The 18,582-nt window shown below is 49.9% G+C and overlaps 2 protein-coding genes across 4 annotated transcripts in view; one reads left to right on the forward strand and one right to left on the reverse strand.

Moving 5' to 3' along the window:
- Positions 1 to 18,582, reverse strand: part of LOC135306246 (protein ecdysoneless homolog) — a 101,857-nt gene that overhangs the window by 23,328 nt on the left and 59,947 nt on the right. The window contains exon 4 of one of the 3 annotated variants that reach the window (XR_010367056.1): positions 17,456 to 17,474. The exons of the other annotated variants lie outside the window; for them this stretch is intronic. The gene's annotated coding sequence lies outside the window, so the exon portion shown is untranslated. Of the gene's footprint in view, positions 1 to 17,455; positions 17,475 to 18,582 lie in introns of those variants that run through there. 3 annotated transcript variants of the gene reach the window in all.
- On the forward strand, positions 462 to 10,203 carry LOC135305594 (C-type lectin domain family 2 member D-related protein-like). The gene is made up of 7 exons (XM_064429331.1): positions 462 to 563; positions 4,829 to 4,967; positions 6,698 to 7,084; positions 7,464 to 7,562; positions 7,665 to 7,858; positions 8,057 to 8,157; positions 8,244 to 10,203. The coding sequence occupies exons 1-7, from the start codon at positions 462 to 464 to the stop codon at positions 8,356 to 8,358; spliced, it is 1,137 nt and encodes a 378-aa protein (XP_064285401.1). The 3' UTR covers positions 8,359 to 10,203.

An 18,582-nucleotide genomic window follows, 5' to 3' on the forward strand; every position in this document is an offset into this window, starting at 1 on the left:
CAAAGGGACACTCCCGAGTGGGAGGTCGTCTCTCCTCCTGGAAATCTTAAGCTAACTCTGCGCAGACCACGCTAATGACCGAGACTGACCGGATAGAATGCCAGGAGCCGGACTGCCCTTGTCACCCATTTGTATCATTTTGCTGTTTTTATTGTAAAATAACGTGGGTGGCGTACTGTGAAAGGGGGGTGAGGCCCTGGGGTCTGTGTGAAGATTGTTTTAACCACGAAGTGCGTGTGACTAACCTATTCTTGACGCTCCTCACAGAGCTGCGAGTGATTGAAGCAGACTCCATACTGTGGTTTAGGCTTTTTCAGAACGGATTAAGGGGAAAGCTTCAATATCGGGCCCAAATTTTATCTGTCGAGTGCTGGAGACAAAACAAAGTACCCTGCAGTGCCGGCCAGTGAGACTCAGCCCGTGGGGAGATTTTAAGCGACGAAACGCAGCTTGGGCTAGCCATGATCTCCGTGAGCCTAATGCCTGCTGCCAAGAAGATGGTTCTCCCCACCGCTGGTGGCAACCCACTGGGCGAGAGTGGGGGCAGAGGAATGATAGTCGGAGTAACCCTGATGAGCCTGAGTCTAGTCATGTGCCTCAGGACTAGCGCGTGTGCCGAAAGCCAAAACAATTTGGATTGGTGGGACCCCAGCCGGATTTGTAGAGTTTGCAGCGAGGGTGGTCAGGGTGAAGCGGAGGCTTCATCTAAACTCACCTCTAGAGACTGCACTAAAGGCACAGCATGCAGGTACTGTTGGTTAAATGGCACTTGATACGGAGCTTGTATAAAAGAGGGGGAAAAGCCTGCATCCTGCAGGAGGTAGCGTCCAGAATGGGTAAGTCAACCCATGTAAGACAAAGGTGCGGTATTGAACCTGTTAAGATTCCAATATGCAATAAGTGCAATTGTACTGTGTGGACTGGGGGAAGAAGGGAATCAATTTTTGTGGGTCATTACCAAGTGAATAAGTTATGCTGTAACAACGAACAGCTGGGAATGTGGACAATGGGGGAAAAAACGTATTGGGTGGGGGAGAATCTGAAATATGAGAATAAGATGCCTTTGGGAAAGGAACCGGTCATCATAGATTTACTCGAAGATCACAATGATCGAGTCTGCCTCCAATATGACAAAACCTTTTGTTTTTCCCAGAATAAAGAAGGAGTGGACCTTGAAAGTAAAATCCAACAGGTCACTCAAGAATTAAAAAGGCAGGAATCAGAAATGAGAAAACGCAGGATTGAGCAGGAAAGATTAAAAACTTTAAGTGAACACTATGAACAATTGGAAATGCAATAGAATGAGTTTGGTCTGCCTGCATCAGACAAGAACTTATTTATAGACCTCCTGCAGGAAATCGCTACAGAGTTAGGTCTATCAAATTGTTGGATATGTGGGGGGTTAAAATTGGCCAGAAAGTGGCCATGGAGAGGAGAAGGGTTAACCCCAGAACAGCTACTAAAGTGGAATCATACCAAAATTTCCAGATTATGTCAATGATGCGAGGGATGGATTTTGGACAAGTGGGTAATTGGGACAATTTGTATAAGCAGGGAAGGAAAGGAATATACAGAGATCGTAGGTTTCACTCCCTGCATTTCCATGCTGGTTGTAAACTCAGATAACAAAAACCGAAGGTGGCAACCAGAACCTCCCTCAGGGTATTGGAGTCAGGAGAAAAATAACCAATGCGAATGGAGTGAAAGGATAGGACTTTGCTGGAACAAGAAGGCTGGGGCTAATGCTTTCCAGTCCCTAGGGGGGTTAAGAGACTTTTGGGATAAACCAAAGGATGTAAAGAATTGGAAAGCACCGAATGGAATATACTGGATTTGTCAGAAAAAAGCATACAGTGAGCTGCTTGGAAATGGAAGGGGTCATGCACCCTGGGGTTGATCAGGCCAGCCTTCTTCACCTTGCCTCGATCAGAAAGCAGCTCACTAGGGGCTCCCCTATACGAGACCCTGGGCTGTCAAGAGAGAGGTAAGAAAGAAATTCCCAGTTTTTGAAGGTAGCCAGAAATGTGGGGAGGAGGAATGGCCCGCGGAATGTTTTTATTACGGACCTGCTACCTGGGCTCAGGATGGTAGCTGGGGTTACCGTACCCCGATATATCTCCTGAACCGTTTAACCAGACTCCAGGCAGTGGTGGAAAGTCCAACCATACTGCAGACGCCCTGGAGTTACTATCCAGGCAGCATTCCCAGATGAGGGCTTTGTCTACCAGAATAGGATAGCATTGGATTACCTATTAGCAGAAGAAGGGGGACTATGTGGCAAATTCAATGAGTCTGAATGCTGCATTGAAATTAACGATTATGGGGAGACTATCCACTGACTCGCAGCTGAAATAAAAAGGGTGGCCCATGTGCCCATCCAGAAGTGGAACTCGATCCTAAACGCTTCCTGGTGGGACAACCTGTTTAATGGGGCGTGGTGGAAGAAGTTAATGTTCTTTATAATCTGTTCCATAGCTGGAGTAATCTTCCTACCTGTCTGATCCCTCGCTTTATCCGACTGATACACTCAGTAGTACAAGGGATGCAAATCGCAGCCATGCCAATGGGCCCAGAACCTGCAACAGGGAAAACCAATCCAGTGTCAAAAATTATGAAATTAGAGGAGGATACTCCACATAAATGGGCAGCTAACGCCCTAGCTCAATTTGGAAAGCAAATTGAGCATAACAGGTCAGAACTCAGGGAATACCAAGAAATACCTCAGGACGATTAAAAAAGGGAAGTTACATGTATAGAGTCACTAAAAACCTAAAAATAAAACACGTGGGTTAATTTTTAGAATAATCCACGAATTAATGTGTTGATAAAAGAGGGGAGGGAATTGTTAGAAATATGGTTAGTAATTTGTGGAAATAAAAGATGTATAAAATATATATGTGTAAAATAAACGGCCGGTACACAAGGTGGGGGAGAGATTCTTCCCCAGGATGGCGAAACCGCGGCAGATGGACAGAGGCACCACCACATTTACATGCAAAGACAACCACAGCTGCACAGGAGATGGGCATTCACAGGAACGTGCACCCCCAAGCGATGATGGCCCGGACAGGATACCCATCTGAGAGGACCAGAGCCTTCAACACCTTCCATCTGAATGCCAGACTCCAGGAATCAGGGAAGTGTATTATCCTATTCCTGGACTAAGGTTTTGTGCAGCCCAAACCGAAGAATGAAACCACCTTGAATATGAAGAACTTAGAAAGAGACAAAGGGACTCTGCCGCGGGCAAAATAAATCGTATAAGAACTGCTGCCTCGGAGCAGTCGGTGTGGACGAGGAGAATTTGGTGCAATAGAGGCAAACCTCACGTCCACCCGGCTCACCTCCCGGGGGTGGTACGCTACGATTGATTGGTGGCTGTCGGGGCTGTATTACGGTCACAAAATAAATTTATTTTTAATTTTTTTATCAAAATTGGCTATTTTTCATTTTTCATTTATAACACGGACCAAACCAAGAGAGCTTTCCCTTGGGAGTTCTCTGCTTTTAACCCCCTGTGCTCTCAGAGGCAAATCCATGTCGTCCCTGTGAAATACAAAGCTGTGTTTCGTGTCAGGTACATACAGGCAACCTGTGTATCTGTGGTTGTGATGTGTGTGGAAACTGACCATGGGACAGTTATAAAAACAATTCTAATAAATAACTGAGGGAGTACAGCATGGGAGAAGGCCTTTGAACCGATCCTTTGTTTGCAATTAACCTTTTTAAGTCTTAAGTTGATTTAGGAGCATTCAAACTGAAGCTTTAAGGATGTTGCTGTTTGACAGGAACTTTCTGCTTCTAGCTAAAAAGAGTTTTGCCATAATAACCTTTTGAAGTATAATTTTAGAATATTGCTTGTAGTAAGGATCTTTGAAACTATAGCTTTAGAATATATCAAAAGGAAATATGCTTATCTCGATGCCTTAACAAAATATTGAAAAGCAGTCTGAGAAAGGAAGATGAACATCACCTCCAGGATTGATGGTTTCGACCAAGGGAAGCTGGACATCACTGGTATGAGATTTACAGTCCTTGCAATTAAAAGGTGGACCCACATCTGGAATCTGGTCCTCACCAGCCGGGAGACTTCTCTCTTCTTTTGGAAGCTGGACCCCACCATCTAGGGATACTCCTTTCTGGGATACATCCTGAGAAAAACTAAATCACAATAGTGTATAGAATTGTGATGTAAAAATTTGGAACAGAAACTGCTGAGAAAGCTTATGAGTGCCCCTATAAATACCTGTAAACCCCAACTATTGGTGTGCAGTTGGAGGGAAAATTTCCCCCACTGTACCCAGCGCTGTATTGCTCATACTTTACCATCTTAATTAATAAATTGATTGCTGCTTGAACATTAGCCTAGTCAAGCTTCTCATTTATAACACCTGTAGAAATACACCTCGAGACAAATGACACTTAACAAAATTAACAGAGTAATGTTCTGGGTACTACAAAATGTAACTTATTCTGCTGCTGTTAATACCAAAGGGCACTGAAAATGTGAACCAAGCGTGGCTGAAATAACGGCATGATAGATTTACTGGAGGAATTAGAGAAGTGTGACAAATGTGTTGACCCTATGTCATTGAACACTGAGAAAAACTGACGGTAGCCACAAATTTTATGGAACCATACATTTACTAAGTCCTTTTAAAGTGCAATTGTACGGAAAGAAACAACAATGTGGAATATGGCAAACCGGGAGCTTCTCGGTGCCTTCTTTAAGGCACTCCTGCAGGCGGTGTGTGACGTTTCAGCAGTCGGGGCAGGGGTGCGCCTCCGAGCCCCGCGTGACTGCGATCCCGAACGCTGATTGGTCAAGCGGCCAAAAGCATGCGCTTGGTGCCACCCCCGCCTCGAGTTTGTGGGCGGGTTCGTGTCACTGCGGAGCGGCAGCACTGGCACCGGCACCTGGAGCCCGGAGAGGCGGCACCTGGAGCTCGGCGGCGGCTCCAGCCCAGGTGGGACCCGCGGTCGGTGCTGACCCATCTCGGGGCTCGCTGCGGGAGGGGGTGGGTGGGGTAGGCATGGTGGGTTTCTGACGAGTTCCTTTTCTGGGCTCCCCCGTTCACAGACAGGGACCCAAAGCGGCCGTGCCGGCGCTCGGTGTCCCCGGGCTCCAAGCCGCTGGGACAGGGAATGCGGGGGACAGTGCTGAGCACGTCTTAACCCTCGGGACGCGAACACCGAGCCGCAGGTGCCCTGTGCCAGCGCCATTCGGCAGCTCCGGGTCCGGGGGCGAGGCGCCGTGGACCGAGCCGGGCCGGCAGAGCGGGCATCCCAGTGCGGGCGTGCCAGAGCGGGCGACCCAGAGCCGGCGTGCCCCGCGGATCAGCGGGGCCCCTGAGGCCACCGATTACGTGGGTGGGGAGGCGGGCCCGGGAGGCTGCCCAGGGGCAGCAGCAGAGGCACAGAGCGGTTTTGCTGCCCCGGGCCCCTGGCCTGGCCCGGCCCAGCCCAAGAATCGCTGCCATCATTCCCTGCACCAGGACCCGGCCCCACGGCGGCTCCGGGAGTTCCGAGTGGGCAAAACGGGAGCGAGGGAGAGGAGGCAGCTGGTGCCAGTGGCTGAAATGGCTTTGCTGCCAGCTGGCAGGGAGAAAGTGGAGCAAAGTGAAGGGGAGAGAAAGAGGGACAAGGCTGGAGCAGTGGAAGGCACCGGGCATGGCCATGGGGCAGGCGGGCATTTTGCCGCGCCAGAGCGGGGAAGGCGTCGATCCCGGGAAACGAACCGATCCCGGGGAAGGCGTCGATCCTTGGAAAGGCAGCGGGGAGCAGCCGGGGCGGGGCCGGGGTACGCCTCCGGGGCGCGACCGGCTGCGATCTTGGTGCCACCCCCCTCCAGTTTGTGCACCGGGATCGGAGCGGCGGCGGCACCCGGAGCTCGGTGAGGCGGTGACGGAGCCGCGGATGGGAGGAAACCAAGAGCGGTCATATCCATGCAGGAAAAGAGGGGAAAAATAGCAGGTGGTGGAAATTGTCGAATATTGGGATTAATTTTATGTGCCTGAACTGCTCAGGCCGACAGAATCCAAGCACCGCCAGCGTTGGGATGTGTCTTCCCTTGCCCCTGCCCTGCTGCAGCAGCCGCCTGCTGAGACTCCCCAGGGCTGCGGTTCTTCTGTTGGGCCCTTTTTCTTAGCGCAGTTTTTTTTCGGGACAGGAAAAAAAACAAACCCTGTCGGCCGCCCCTCCTCGGGCTCGCCCCGGTTTTCAGCTCCTGGCTCCCATGGCATTTTCGAGCCGACCAGCCGGGCAGATACTGAGGGCCGATCTCCTCTCCCAGCGCCCGGCCCGCCAAATCGGCTTCCCAGATATTAAATGTAATCCCCAGCGGGCAGATCTCTTCTTGGCGGCCGGCAGGCAGGCGAGCTCCCCGCCGCTTTCCCCGGCACGCTGCTTGGTAAAAGCGGCCAAAAGCTCTCCCACACCTCGGCTCTAACCCGCGGTGGCGGCGGCTGTGCCCGGTGCGTGAGGCCGGGACAGCAGCAGGCGGCACCGGAGCCCGGCGAGGACAGCGGGGCCGGGGCTGCGGGCACCGCGCAGCTCCCGCAGGCTGCGCTTGTCTCCGCAGCTGCTGCCGCAGCTCTGGGCAGCGGGGACAGCGCAGCCAGAGCTGGCAGCGCCCTCCTGAGCCTCGGGCTGCCGCAGGGCCGGCACCAGCAGCGACCTCTCTGCGTGTCCCTTGCAGGGTGCCAGCAGCGCGGCTGCAAAGCAGCTCCCGAGGCCGAGCTCCCAAAGGAGCTGTCAGCACTCCTGATGGGTCGGCAGCAAGGTGCTGATTGTTCCAGGCAGAGAGATGCCAGCTGTGAGCAGGAGGAGAGTGAATTGTGCTCCATTCGTATTGACAATGAGCCCCAGCATCCCCAGGAGGGACCAGCAGCCGGGGTTCCACACTCGCCTGGGGCACAAGAAGCCACTTGGCATCAGCAGGGGGCTGCCACTTGTGAGCGTGCAGTGAGGGAAGATGTGGAGAATGGATTCTGCACCAGGGATGGGAGTGTGAGGGAGCCCCTGGATCCCCAGGGCACATCAGCAACCGGCACTGAACACAAAAGGGACCTCAGAAGATTGCTGGGTGAGTGCAGGGCCACCCCTGGGGCCTCTAGGCAGGGGCCAGTGTCCCCTGCCAAGGCCAGGGCTGGCAGGTGTGTGGCTGTTTCCCGAGGTCTGGAAGAGGCCTGGTGCTCTGCTGGGCCCCAGCAGTGGCTGGAAGCAGCAGCCCCAGCTGCCCCCAAGGCTGTGCAGTTCTGCTGCTGCAGCCCGTCCCCAGAGCTGTGTCCCTGGCTGTCCCCAGAGCTGTGTCCCTGCCTGTGGCCAGGCTCTTGGCTCTCTGGCTGCCAGCTGAGTGAGGGCCACACGGGCTGAGGGGTCCCTGCTGTGCTCCCTGGCCATGGGCTGAGCAGATTGCAGGGCCGGCTCTGCTTCTGGCAGCCAGCAGCTCTTTCCTGCTCCAGGTCAATGGTTCAGGAGCCATCCCGTGGGCACGGCGCTGCTGATTCTGCTGCTCCTGCTGCTGCTGCTGGCTTTGGGGGTGGCCTTGGCTGTGCTGGCAGGTAAGAGAGGGGCAGCAGCCTGGGCCCAGCCCCTCGGGGCAGAGCGGGCTCCCTGCTCCCTGCAGAGGGGAATCCTCACACCTTCTCCTCTTCCCCCTGCAGCAGCAGCAGCAGCAGCACAGGTTCCAGTGACACCTGCCACTCCGCTGTTGGTTCTGGGCTGTCCCCGTGGCTGGGTTGGCTACAATGGGGTCTGCTACTACTTGTCAAGGGATTACAGCAGCTGGGAGCAGGCTGAGGAACGGTGCTCGGAGCTCGGGGCCTCCCTGGCCATTCTGAAGGATGAGGAGGCCATGGTGAGTGAGGGGCTCGGGCGGTGTGGGGTGGCTGAGGGCAGCCTGGGGGTGCTCCTGGGCCGGGCTCGGTGCTCGTGGGGCCGGGGCTGCAGCCCTGGGCCGGGGCCTTGCAGGGAAGGAGCCCCGGCAGGCGGGGGCAGCCCCGGCCACGGGTCCCCCCGAGGGCCGGGGCAGCTCCCACTCCTCTCTCCTGGGCAGGGTTTGCTCTTCCGCCTCCGCGGGAACGGCGATTACTGGCTCGGGCTGCGCAGACGGGGCGAGCGCCTGCACTGGGGGGACGGCAGCAGCTACAGCTCCCGGTGAGTGCCGGGGAGCCGGGCAGGGCCTGGGGCACAGGGCACAAGGTGTTCCCTGGCAGCCAGCCTGCCTCTGCTCCTCCCTGCAGGGTTCCTGTCCTCGGCAATTCTGACTGTGTGTACCTGGCTGAGGATAAATTCAGGAGTGAGTTCTGCTCAAACGAGCGGCCGTATGTCTGCAGCAAGGCCCAGGCTCCCCTGTAACAGGGGCTGCAGAAAGGACCTTCTCCATGCTGGGCAGTGCCAGCTTCACCTCTCAGCCCAGCCCAGGGCTGTCCTTGCTCAGCTGCACCCTGTGCCTGGAGTGAGTGCATTGCCCTCATTATATCTGGGAAATACGGCTCACTATTTACACTTTTTATGAATGTTATTAAGAGAAAAGATGTATTAAGTCCAACACTGTGGTCCTCAGATATTTGCCTACTTAAAACTGTGTTTTCTATATGTTGTTGTTTTCTAGGGGTGCATCCATATTTTTAATATTTACATAATATATAATTGTTATAAATATGATTCTTAATTCGGGTGAATAAAAGATGTATCAAAATATATACGTTTAAGATGAACTACTGGTGTACAAGGTGAGGGGGGAGATTCTTCCCCAGGATGGCGAAACCGCGGCAAATGGACAGAGAGGCACCACCACATTTGCATTCGAAGGAAACTCTGGCTGCACAGGAGATGGGCATTCACAAGGACCTGCACCCAGTGACCCCAAGCGATGATGGCCCTGACAAGATACCTATCTGAGAGGACCAGGGCCATCAACAACTTCCATCTGAATGCCAGATTCCGGGAATTGGGGAAGCATATTGTTCTATTCCCGGACAGAGGCTTTGTGCAGCCCAAGCCAGAGAAAGAAACCAACTTGAATATGAAGAACTTAGAAAGAAACAAAGACATCCTGCCGTGGGCGAAATAAACCGTATCAGAACCACTGCCTCGGAGAAGTCAGTGTGGACGGGGAGGAATTGGTGCTAGGGAGGCCAATCTCAGGTTCACACGCATCACCTCCTGGGGATGATACGCTGTCCGATTTGGTTGGTGGCTGTTGGGACTGTATTACCGTCACAAAATAAATTTTATTTTTTATATTTTTATTAAAATTGGCTCTTTTTCATTTTTCATCTATAACAGTTTGGAGACCCCGACGTGATATCTGATAAGGATTCCAGGGTCCCCTCTCCAGGTCCAGGCAGCGCCCCGCTGATTTCAGCGGCCGGACAAGATTGGGTAAACCCATTGGAACCAATCAGATAAAAACAAACTTTTCTGTAGCCAGAAAGTTAGCCACAACCAAACAGTGGAACGGGCCCAGAGCTCTCAAGGACGGATATAGCTCTCCGTGGAAGCCGGCTATTATTACTCGTAAAAACGACGTGCACGAAGACTCCACGCAGGAAAATGAACTGTAAGTATCGCGTGCTTGAGTGGGGGAGTGATCGTGTGTGTGTGAGACGTGATACATATCAGGAAGCAAGTGTGGACCCCAGGATCACAGTTCCAATCTTCCACGAGGAAAGTGGTTGGTCACAGGGGAAGCGAGTGGAAAGCTCGTTCGGAACACACACACCAACCCAAAAAGGCCCTGGGAAGTTGAAAGCGGGGGGAAAAGGGGGTTGTTTGATCGATCATGGGCTGGATCAGGAGGAACAACGGGACCTCGCTGGATCCAGGGAACAGGTAAGAGAGCTCACTAGTTTGTTGACTAAATATCCGCAGTTTGGTTCACTGTGTGATTAGTAGGTCAGCAATGGGGTTTTTTTTGGTATACCAGTAAAAAAGGCAAAAAGCAGTTCTGCAAGTAAATAGGCCTAAAAGAAGGTAAGTGAGGTGTAAAATATGGGGTTGAAAAAGAGTAAAATCCAGGAAAAAACCCCTGATAAACCAGGGAGAAAGGGAAGATTTGGTCTTCCTGACATTCCAAGGGACAGTCCTCTGGGATGGATGTTAGAACACTGGGAAGACTGCCCTACTAGAAGGGAGAAATCTAAGAAAAAGGCAGTCTGCTACTGTATGGAGAAGTGGGCTGATGTAGAGATCAGGAAACGTATTTTTTGGCCCATATTTGGGTCATTTAACAAGGAAATATGTAGGGTATTAGGAGAGTTTGTGTTTGAGGAGGGATCTAATGAGGAGGAAATGGAATATGCTCGGACATGGGAGTAAGCTAGTGTCGAGTTGTTCCCCGTTAGAGCCTGTAAACAGCGAAAGGAGTTGGTAAAAACTTGGGAACCTTTGGAGAATCTACCTCCCCCGTACCCAAACCATCAGATGCACGGACCTCTGCCCGAACCCGGGAACCCCAGACACCGCCCGGTAACACCGCAGGCAACGCCGCCCAAAGTCCCGCAGGAGCCAGCGCCAGCAAAACCCTCCCCATCCCTCCTCCCACGCAACCCGAGGAGAACACTGCACGGGCACATCCATCAACAGGGAAAGAATCCCCACCCGCCAGCTGCACGAGACCCGGAAAGTGCAGACAATAGCGAAGACGAGGAGGGACAGCCAGGTCCTGACTGCTCCGGGGGTCATTGGTTATGTAAACGTACCAATAAACTCAGGGGATGTGCGGGCATTCAAAGAGGAGATGGGGAAAATCATGGATGATCCTTTGGGGGTGGCAGAGCGACTAGATGAATTTTTGGGGAATAGCATTTATTCGTATGATGATATGTGTGCCATTATGAGATCGTTGTTTAATGCTGAGGAGCGGGACATGATACGAGTGGCTGCAATAAAGGATTGGGAACACAGAAACCCGCAAGGGGGGAGCGGGGAGGTTAAATGGCCCAACCAAAGGCCATCCTGAAATGCCCAAATAGAGGAAGATAGGCAAAAGATGATAGAACTAAGGAACATGGTTATCCAAGGTATCTGAGGGGCAGTGCCAAAGGGGCAGAATTTGGGGAAAGCCTTGGGGGAATGCCAGGGGAGGGATGAGACTCCTACTGAATGGCTAGAAAGGCTGAGGAAGACTCTCCAAATGTATTCGGGTACCAACCCTGACTCCCTGGTAGGAGTCATATTATTAAAAACACAATTCGTGGCAAAATCATGGGAGGATATATGGGAAAAGTTAGAAAAATTAGAGGACTGGCAGGAAAGGTCATTGCAAGAGTTGTTGCGGGAGGCTCAAAAGGTATACATGTGGAGGGAGGATGAGAAGCAAAAGGTGCAGGCTAAGGTCCTAGTAGCAGCAGTCTGGGAAGCCCAGAAACAGGAAAAAGATCCCACCGCAGGAGAAGCGGCACGTACTCGGAAACCTTCGGGAAAACCCGCGCATCCTCCGAAGAAACCTGCAGCCCGGCAGAGGGAGGCGCCGGAGTGCTGCTACTGCAGTCAGAAGGGACACCTCCGATGAGAGTGCAAGAAAAGAATGAAAGACGAGAAGATGTTCCAGGAGGACTAGAGGGGTCAGGGGCTTTTTAATTTGGGGTCCGTAACACCAAGAGAGCCCTTGATAAAACTTAGGATTGGACCCCTACAATGTTTTTAGTAGACTCAGGTGCAGAGAGAACTACGGTACAACGTTTACCTCAGGGGTGTTCAAGGAGCGAAGACTCCGTGATGGTAATTGGAGCAAAAGGGGAACCCTTTAAGGTACCAGTGATAAAGAATGTAGAGGTGAGAATAAAATTTGCTTAGGGAGTAGAAGAGGCTGATTATAATCTGTTGGGGAGAGACTTAATGGTAAGTTTAGGCATAAGCTTGATAGCACAGGAATCGCAGCTTGTGGTAAGTCTAAATAAACTGACCTCAGAAGATGAGGGAAAAATCAATCCCAAAGTATGGCATACAGGAGGGGAGGCGGGGAAATTGGAAATGGAACCTATCTGTATAGAAATTGAGAAGCCAGAGGACCCCATCAGGGTAAAACAGTACCCGATACCCCTAGAGGGTCGGTGGGGTTTGAAACCAATAACAGATGATCTAATTAGGACGGGGACCTTGGAACCTTGTATGACAAGGCATAATGCTCCCATTCTGGCGGTCCGGAAGCCGGACAGGAGCTATCACCTTGTACAGGATCTTAGGGCAGTAAACCAAAGGACTAAAACTTTGTTCTCCACGGTCCCCAACCCATACACCCTATTGAATAATGTCTCACCAGAGGATATCTGGTATAGTGTGATTGATCTGAAAGATGCTTTCTGGACATGCCCTTTGGCAGAGGAAAGCCAAAATTATTTTGCTTTTCAATGGGAAGATCCGGAGACAAACCGTAAAAAACAGCTGCGGTGGGGCTCCCGGCTTCAGGAATGTATTGACTCACCTAACCTGTTTGGTCAGGCCCTTGAGCAACTTTTAAGTGAATTTGTCCTGGTAAAAGGGACCAAGCTGCTGCAATATGTGGATGACTTATTGATTGCAGGACCTAAGAAGAAGGGGTAAGGATAACCACCATTGCCCTGTTAAATTTTTTGGGAAATAGAGGTTTAAAGGTTTCAAAAACTAAACTCCAATTTACAGAACCAGAGGTAAAGTGTTTAGGTCACTGGCTTGTAAAGGGGAAGCAAAAGCTAGATCCTGAGAGAATTGCAGGGATTATCTCCCTGCCCTCACCTCAATCGAAAGGGAAGGTAAGGCAAATTTTGGGACTTTTGGGCTTCTGTCGGCAATAGATTGAGGGATACAGTGAAAAAGTAAAATTCTTGTATGAAAAGTTAACTACAGAAAAACCTAAGTGGAATGAGCAGGATGAGAGGAGTTTTAGAGAACTAAAAGAGTCTCTCATAGTAGCTCTGGTATTAAGCCTGCCAGATGTAAAAAGACCTTTCCAACTGTTTGTAGATGTAAGTAATCACACTGCGTATGGGTGTTAACACAAAATTGGGCAGGATCAAGGAAACCGGTGGGTTATGTATCAAAGCTATTAGACCCTGTCAGCAGGGGGTGGCCCACATGCCTCCAGGCTACAGTGACCGCGGTGTTAGTAGAAGAAGCCAAGAAAGTAACTTTGGGGGCTCCTTTAGAGGTATATTCCCCTCACAGTGTCAGGAATATTTTACAACAAAAGGCAGAGAAGTGGCTCACTGACACACGGCTTCTGAAATACGAGGCTATTCTGATTCATTCTCACGATTTGGCACTTAAGACCACAACAGCCCAAAACCCGGCTCAGTTCTTCTATAGGGAAGCCTCAGATGTACCCACCCACGATTGTGCTGAGATAGTCCAGTTGCAAACAAAAATCAGACCTGATTGGGAGGAGGAAAAATTGGAAACGGGAGAAATGGTTCGTGGATGGGTCAGTCAGGGTTGTAGAAGGAAAGCCAAAAACTGGATATGCTGTCGTAGATGGGGTAACCGGGGAAACAGTAGAATCAGGTCCCTAAATGCAGGATGGTCGGCTCAGGCGTGTGAACTATATGCAGTGCTACACTTTTGGGGTAGTTCACACGTTTGGAAAAATCTGGGAAGAAAGGGGGTTGATTAGCACTAAGGGAAAGGGACTAGTGCATGAAGAATTGATAAAACAAATACTGGCAGCTATAAGGGAACCCAAAGCCATTGCTATAGTGCATGTGAAAGGGCATCAAACGGGAGCTCAGTTTAAAACAAGGGGTAACAATCTAGCGGACCAGGAGGCAAAACACGCAGCACTCCTACAGGTAAGTACCCCAGAGATTTGTGAGGAGGAAACACGGGAATTTCCCCCCCACCTCTCTGAAAAAGAAATTGAGGAATATAAAAAGATGGGGGGAAAGTTAGATGGAAGCAAGTGGAAATTACCGGATGGAAGGGAATTAGTACCTAAGGAATACACACGGAAACTTTTGAAGAGGTCACATGCACAGACCCATTGGGGAACCCAGGCGCTAGCGGATCAGTTCCTAAGATTCTTTGGGTGTAAAGGAATATATGAATTAGCAAAGCAAGAAGTACAGGGGTGCATGATATGTCAGAGAATAAATCGAAACCGAGCAAAACAAACAGCAATGGGAAGCTGACCAGTGGCACATCGGCCCTTTGAAAGGGTCCAGATTGACTTGTCTGATCTGCCAAAGCTAGGAAGGTACCGATGTTTACTAGTCCTAGTACACAAGCTTACACACTGGGTAGAGGCATTTCCTAGCTCCCGGGCAACCGCACAGGTGGTATCGAAAATATTGTTAGAAGAAATTGTGCCTAGATACGGACTGGTAAAATATATCGACTCAGACCAAGGCACCCATTTTACCTCTAGGGTAATAAGGCAAATGGCAGAAGCCTTGGGGATCCGCTGGGAATATCACACCCCTTGGCACCCACAAAGCTCTGGTCTAGTCGAGCGGATGAACCAAACACTTAAGGCACAATTAACAAAATTAATATTAGAAACCAAGATGTCCTGGATTAAATGCCTGCCTCTAGCTCTACTAAATATCAGGACTCTGCCAAATTCAGAAACAGGGATATCACCTTTTGAGATGTTATATGGGATGCCCTATGAACATGGAATGCCGATAGGGCACCCCAGAATTGAGGATGGGCAAATAAGACCATATCTGGTACCTATTAACAGAAACCTACAAGAACTAAGAAAACAAGGAATTACAATGCAAGGGACTCCTGTGGGTTTTTCCATTCATCCCGTCCAACCCGGAGACCACGTCCTTATAAAAAACCTGGAAGGATGTACCATTATCCCCTCATTGGGAAGGGCCTTTTCTTGTTCTTTTGACCACAGATACAGCAGTACAAACCGCTGAAAAAGGTTGGATGCGCGCATCCAGAGTCAAACGAGTGGAATCTCAAAGGGACACTCCCGAGTGGGAGGTCGTCTCTCCTCCTGGAAATCTTAAGCTAACTCTGCGCAGACCACGCTAATGACCGAGACTGACCGGATAGAATGCCAGGAGCCGGACTGCCCTTGTCACCCATTTGTATCATTTTGCTGTTTTTATTGTAAAATAACGTGGGTGGCGTACTGTGAAGGGGGGTGAGGCCCTGGGGTCTGTGTGAAGATTGTTTTAACCACGAAGTGCGTGTGACTAACCTATTCTTGACGCTCCTCACAGAGCTGCGAGTGATTGAAGCAGACTCCATACTGTGGTTTAGGCTTTTTCAGAACGGATTAAGGGGAAAGCTTCAATATCGGGCCCAAATTTTATCTGTCGAGTGCTGGAGACAAAACAAAGTACCCTGCAGTGCCGGCCAGTGAGACTCAGCCCGTGGGGAGTTTTTAAGCGACGAAACGCAGCTTGGGCTAGCCATGATCTCCGTGAGCCTAACGCCTGCTGCCAAGAAGATGGTTCTCCCCACCGCTGGTGGCAACCCACTGGGCGAGAGTGGGGGCAGAGGAATGATAGTCGGAGTAACCCTGATGAGCCTGAGTCTAGTCATGTGCCTCAGGACTAGCGCGTGTGCCGAAAGCCAAAACAATTTGGATTGGTGGGACCCCAGCCGGATTTGTAGAGTTTGCAGCGAGGGTGGTCAGGGTGAAGCGGAGGCTTCATCTAAACTCACCTCTAGAGACTGCACTAAAGGCACAGCATGCAGGTACTGTTGGTTAAATGGCACTTGATACGGAGCTTGTATAAAAGAGGGGGAAAAGCCTGCATCCTGCAGGAGGTAGCGTCCAGAATGGGTAAGTCAACCCATGTAAGACAAAGGTGCGGTATTGAACCTGTTAAGATTCCAATATGCAATAAGTGCAATTGTACTGTGTGGACTGGGGGAAGAAGGGAATCAATTTTTGTGGGTTATTACCAAGTGAATAAGTTATGCTGTAACAACGAACAGCTGGGAATGTGGACAATGGGGGAAAAAACGTATTGGGTGGGGGAGAATCTGAAATATGAGAATAAGATGCCTTTGGGAAAGGAACCGGTCATCATAGATTTACTCGAAGATCACAATGATCGAGCCTGCCTCCAATATGACAAAACCTTTTGTTTTTCCCGGAATAAAGAAGGAGTGGACCTTGAAAGTAAAATCCAACAGGTCACTCAAGAATTAAAAAGGCAGGAATCAGAAATGAGAAAACGCAGGATCGAGCAGGAAAGAGTAAAAACTTTAAGTGAACACTATGAACAATTGGAAATGCAATAGAATGAGTTTGGTCTGCCTGCATCAGACAAGAACTTATTTATAGACCTCCTGCAGGAAATCGCTACAGAGTTAGGTCTATCAAATTGTTGGATATGTGGGGGGTTAAAATCGGCCAGAAAGTGGCCATGGAAAGGAGAAGGGTTAACCCCAGAACAGCTACTAAAGTGGAATCATACCAAACTTTCCAGATTATGTCAATGATGCAAGGGATGGATTTTGGACAAGCGGGTAATTGGGACAATTTGTATAAGCAGGGAAGGAAAGGAATATACAGAGATCGTAGGTTTCACTCCCTGCATTTCCATGCTGGCCTTAAACTCAGATAACAAAAACCAAAGGTGGCAACTAGAACCTCCCTCAGGGTATTGGAGTCAGGAGAAAAATAACCAATGTGAATGGAGTGAAAGGATAGGACTTTGCTGGAACAAGAAGGCTGGGGCTAACGCTTTCCAGTCCCTAGGGGGGTTAAAAGACTTTTGGGATAAACCAAAGGATGTAAAGAATTGGAAAGCACCGAATGGAATATACTGGATTTGTCAGAAAAAAGCATACAGTGAGCTGCTTTGGAAATGGAAGGGGTCATGCACCCTGGGGTTGATCAGGCCAGCCTTCTTCAGCTTGCCTCGGTCAGAAAGCAGCTCACTAGGGGCTCCCCTATATGAGACCCTGGACCTTCAAAAGAGAGAGGTAAGAAAGAAATTCCCAATTTTTGAAGGTAACCAGAAATGGGGGGAGGAGGAATGGCCCGCGGAATGTTTTTATTATGGACCTGCTACCTGGGCTCAGGATAGTAGCTGGGGTTACCGTACCCCGATATATCTCCTGAACCGTTTAACCAGACTCCAGGCAGTGGTGGAAATCGTATCCAACCACACTGCAGACGCCCTGGAGTTACTATCCAGGCAGCATTCCCAGATGAGGGCTTTGTCTACCAGAATAGGATAGCATTGGATTACCTATTAGCAGAAGAAGGGGGACTATGTGGCAAATTCAATGAGTCTGAATGCTGCGTTGAAATTAACGATTATGGGGAGACTATCCACTGACTCGCAGCTGAAATAAAAAGGGTGGCCCATGTGCCCATCCAGAAGTGGAACTCGATCCTAAACGCTTCCTGGTGGGACAACCTGTTTAATGGGGCGTGGTGGAAGAAGTTAATGTTCTTTATAATCTGTTCCATAGCCGGAGTCATCTTCCTACCTGTCTGATCCCTCGCTTTATCCGACTGATACACTCAGTAGTACAAGGGATGCAAATCGCAGCCATGCCAATGGGCCCAGAACCTGCAACAGGGAAAACTAATCCAGTGTCAAAAATTATGAAATTAGAGGAGGATACTCCACATAAATGGGCAGCTAACGCCCTAGCTCAATTTGGAAAGCAAATTGAGCATAACAGGTCAGAACTCAGGGAATACCAAGAAATACCTCAGGACGATTAAAAAAGGGAAGTCACATGTATAGAGTCACTAAAAACCTAAAAATAAAACATGAGGGTTAATTTTTAGAATGATCCACGAATTAATGTGTTGATAAAAGAGGGGAGGGAATTGTTAGAAATATGGTTAGTAATTTGTGGAAATAAAAGATGTATAAAATATATATGTGTAAAATAAACGGCCGGTACACAAGGTGGGGGAGAGATTCTTCCCCAGGATGGCGAAACCGCGGCAGATGGACAGAGGCACCACCACATTTACATGCAAAGACAACCTCGGCTGCACAGGAGATGGGCATTCACAGGAACGTGCACCCCAAGCGATGATGGCCCGGACAGGATACCCATCTGAGAGGACCAGAGCCTTCAACACCTTCCATCTGAATGCCAGACTCCAGGAATCAGGGAAGTGTATTATCCTATTCCTGGACTAAGGTTTTGTGCAGCCCAAACCGAAGAATGAAACCACCTTGAATATGAAGAACTTAGAAAGAGACAAAGGGACTCTACCGCGGGCAAAATAAATCGTATAAGAACTGCTGCCTCGGAGCAGTCGGTGTGGACGAGGAGAATTTGGTGCAATAGAGGCAAACCTCACGTTCACCCGGCTCACCTCCCGGGGGTGGTACGCTACGATTGATTGGTGGCTGTCGGGGCTGTATTACGGTCACGAAATAAATTTATTTTTAATTTTTTTATCAAAATTGGCTATTTTTCATTTTTCATTTATAACACGGACCAAACCAAGAGAGCTTTCCCTTGGGAGTTCTCTGCTTTTAACCCCCTGTGCTCTCAGAGGCAAATCCATGTCCTCCCTGTGAAATACAAAGCTGTGTTTCGTGTCAGGTACATACAGGCAACCTGTGTATCTGTGGTTGTGATGTGTGTGGAAACTGACCATGGGACAGTTATAAAAACAATTCTAATAAATAACTGAGGGAGTACAGCATGGGA

This window comes from Passer domesticus, chromosome 8 (assembly GCF_036417665.1).
Source record: "Passer domesticus isolate bPasDom1 chromosome 8, bPasDom1.hap1, whole genome shotgun sequence".
NCBI classification, from domain to species: domain Eukaryota; kingdom Metazoa; phylum Chordata; class Aves; order Passeriformes; family Passeridae; genus Passer; species Passer domesticus.

Excerpts from the sequence above, each read along its gene's own strand:
- LOC135305594 (XM_064429331.1), top strand. The coding sequence starts at position 462 with ATGATCTCCGTGAGCCTAATGCCTGCTGCCAAGAAGATGGTTCTCCCC. Across the intron at positions 7,085-7,463 it reads GGACCTCAGAAGATTGCTGG|GTCAATGGTTCAGGAGCCAT; the intron begins GTGAGTGCAGGG and ends TTCCTGCTCCAG. Across the intron at positions 7,859-8,056 it reads TGAAGGATGAGGAGGCCATG|GGTTTGCTCTTCCGCCTCCG; the intron begins GTGAGTGAGGGG and ends TCTCCTGGGCAG.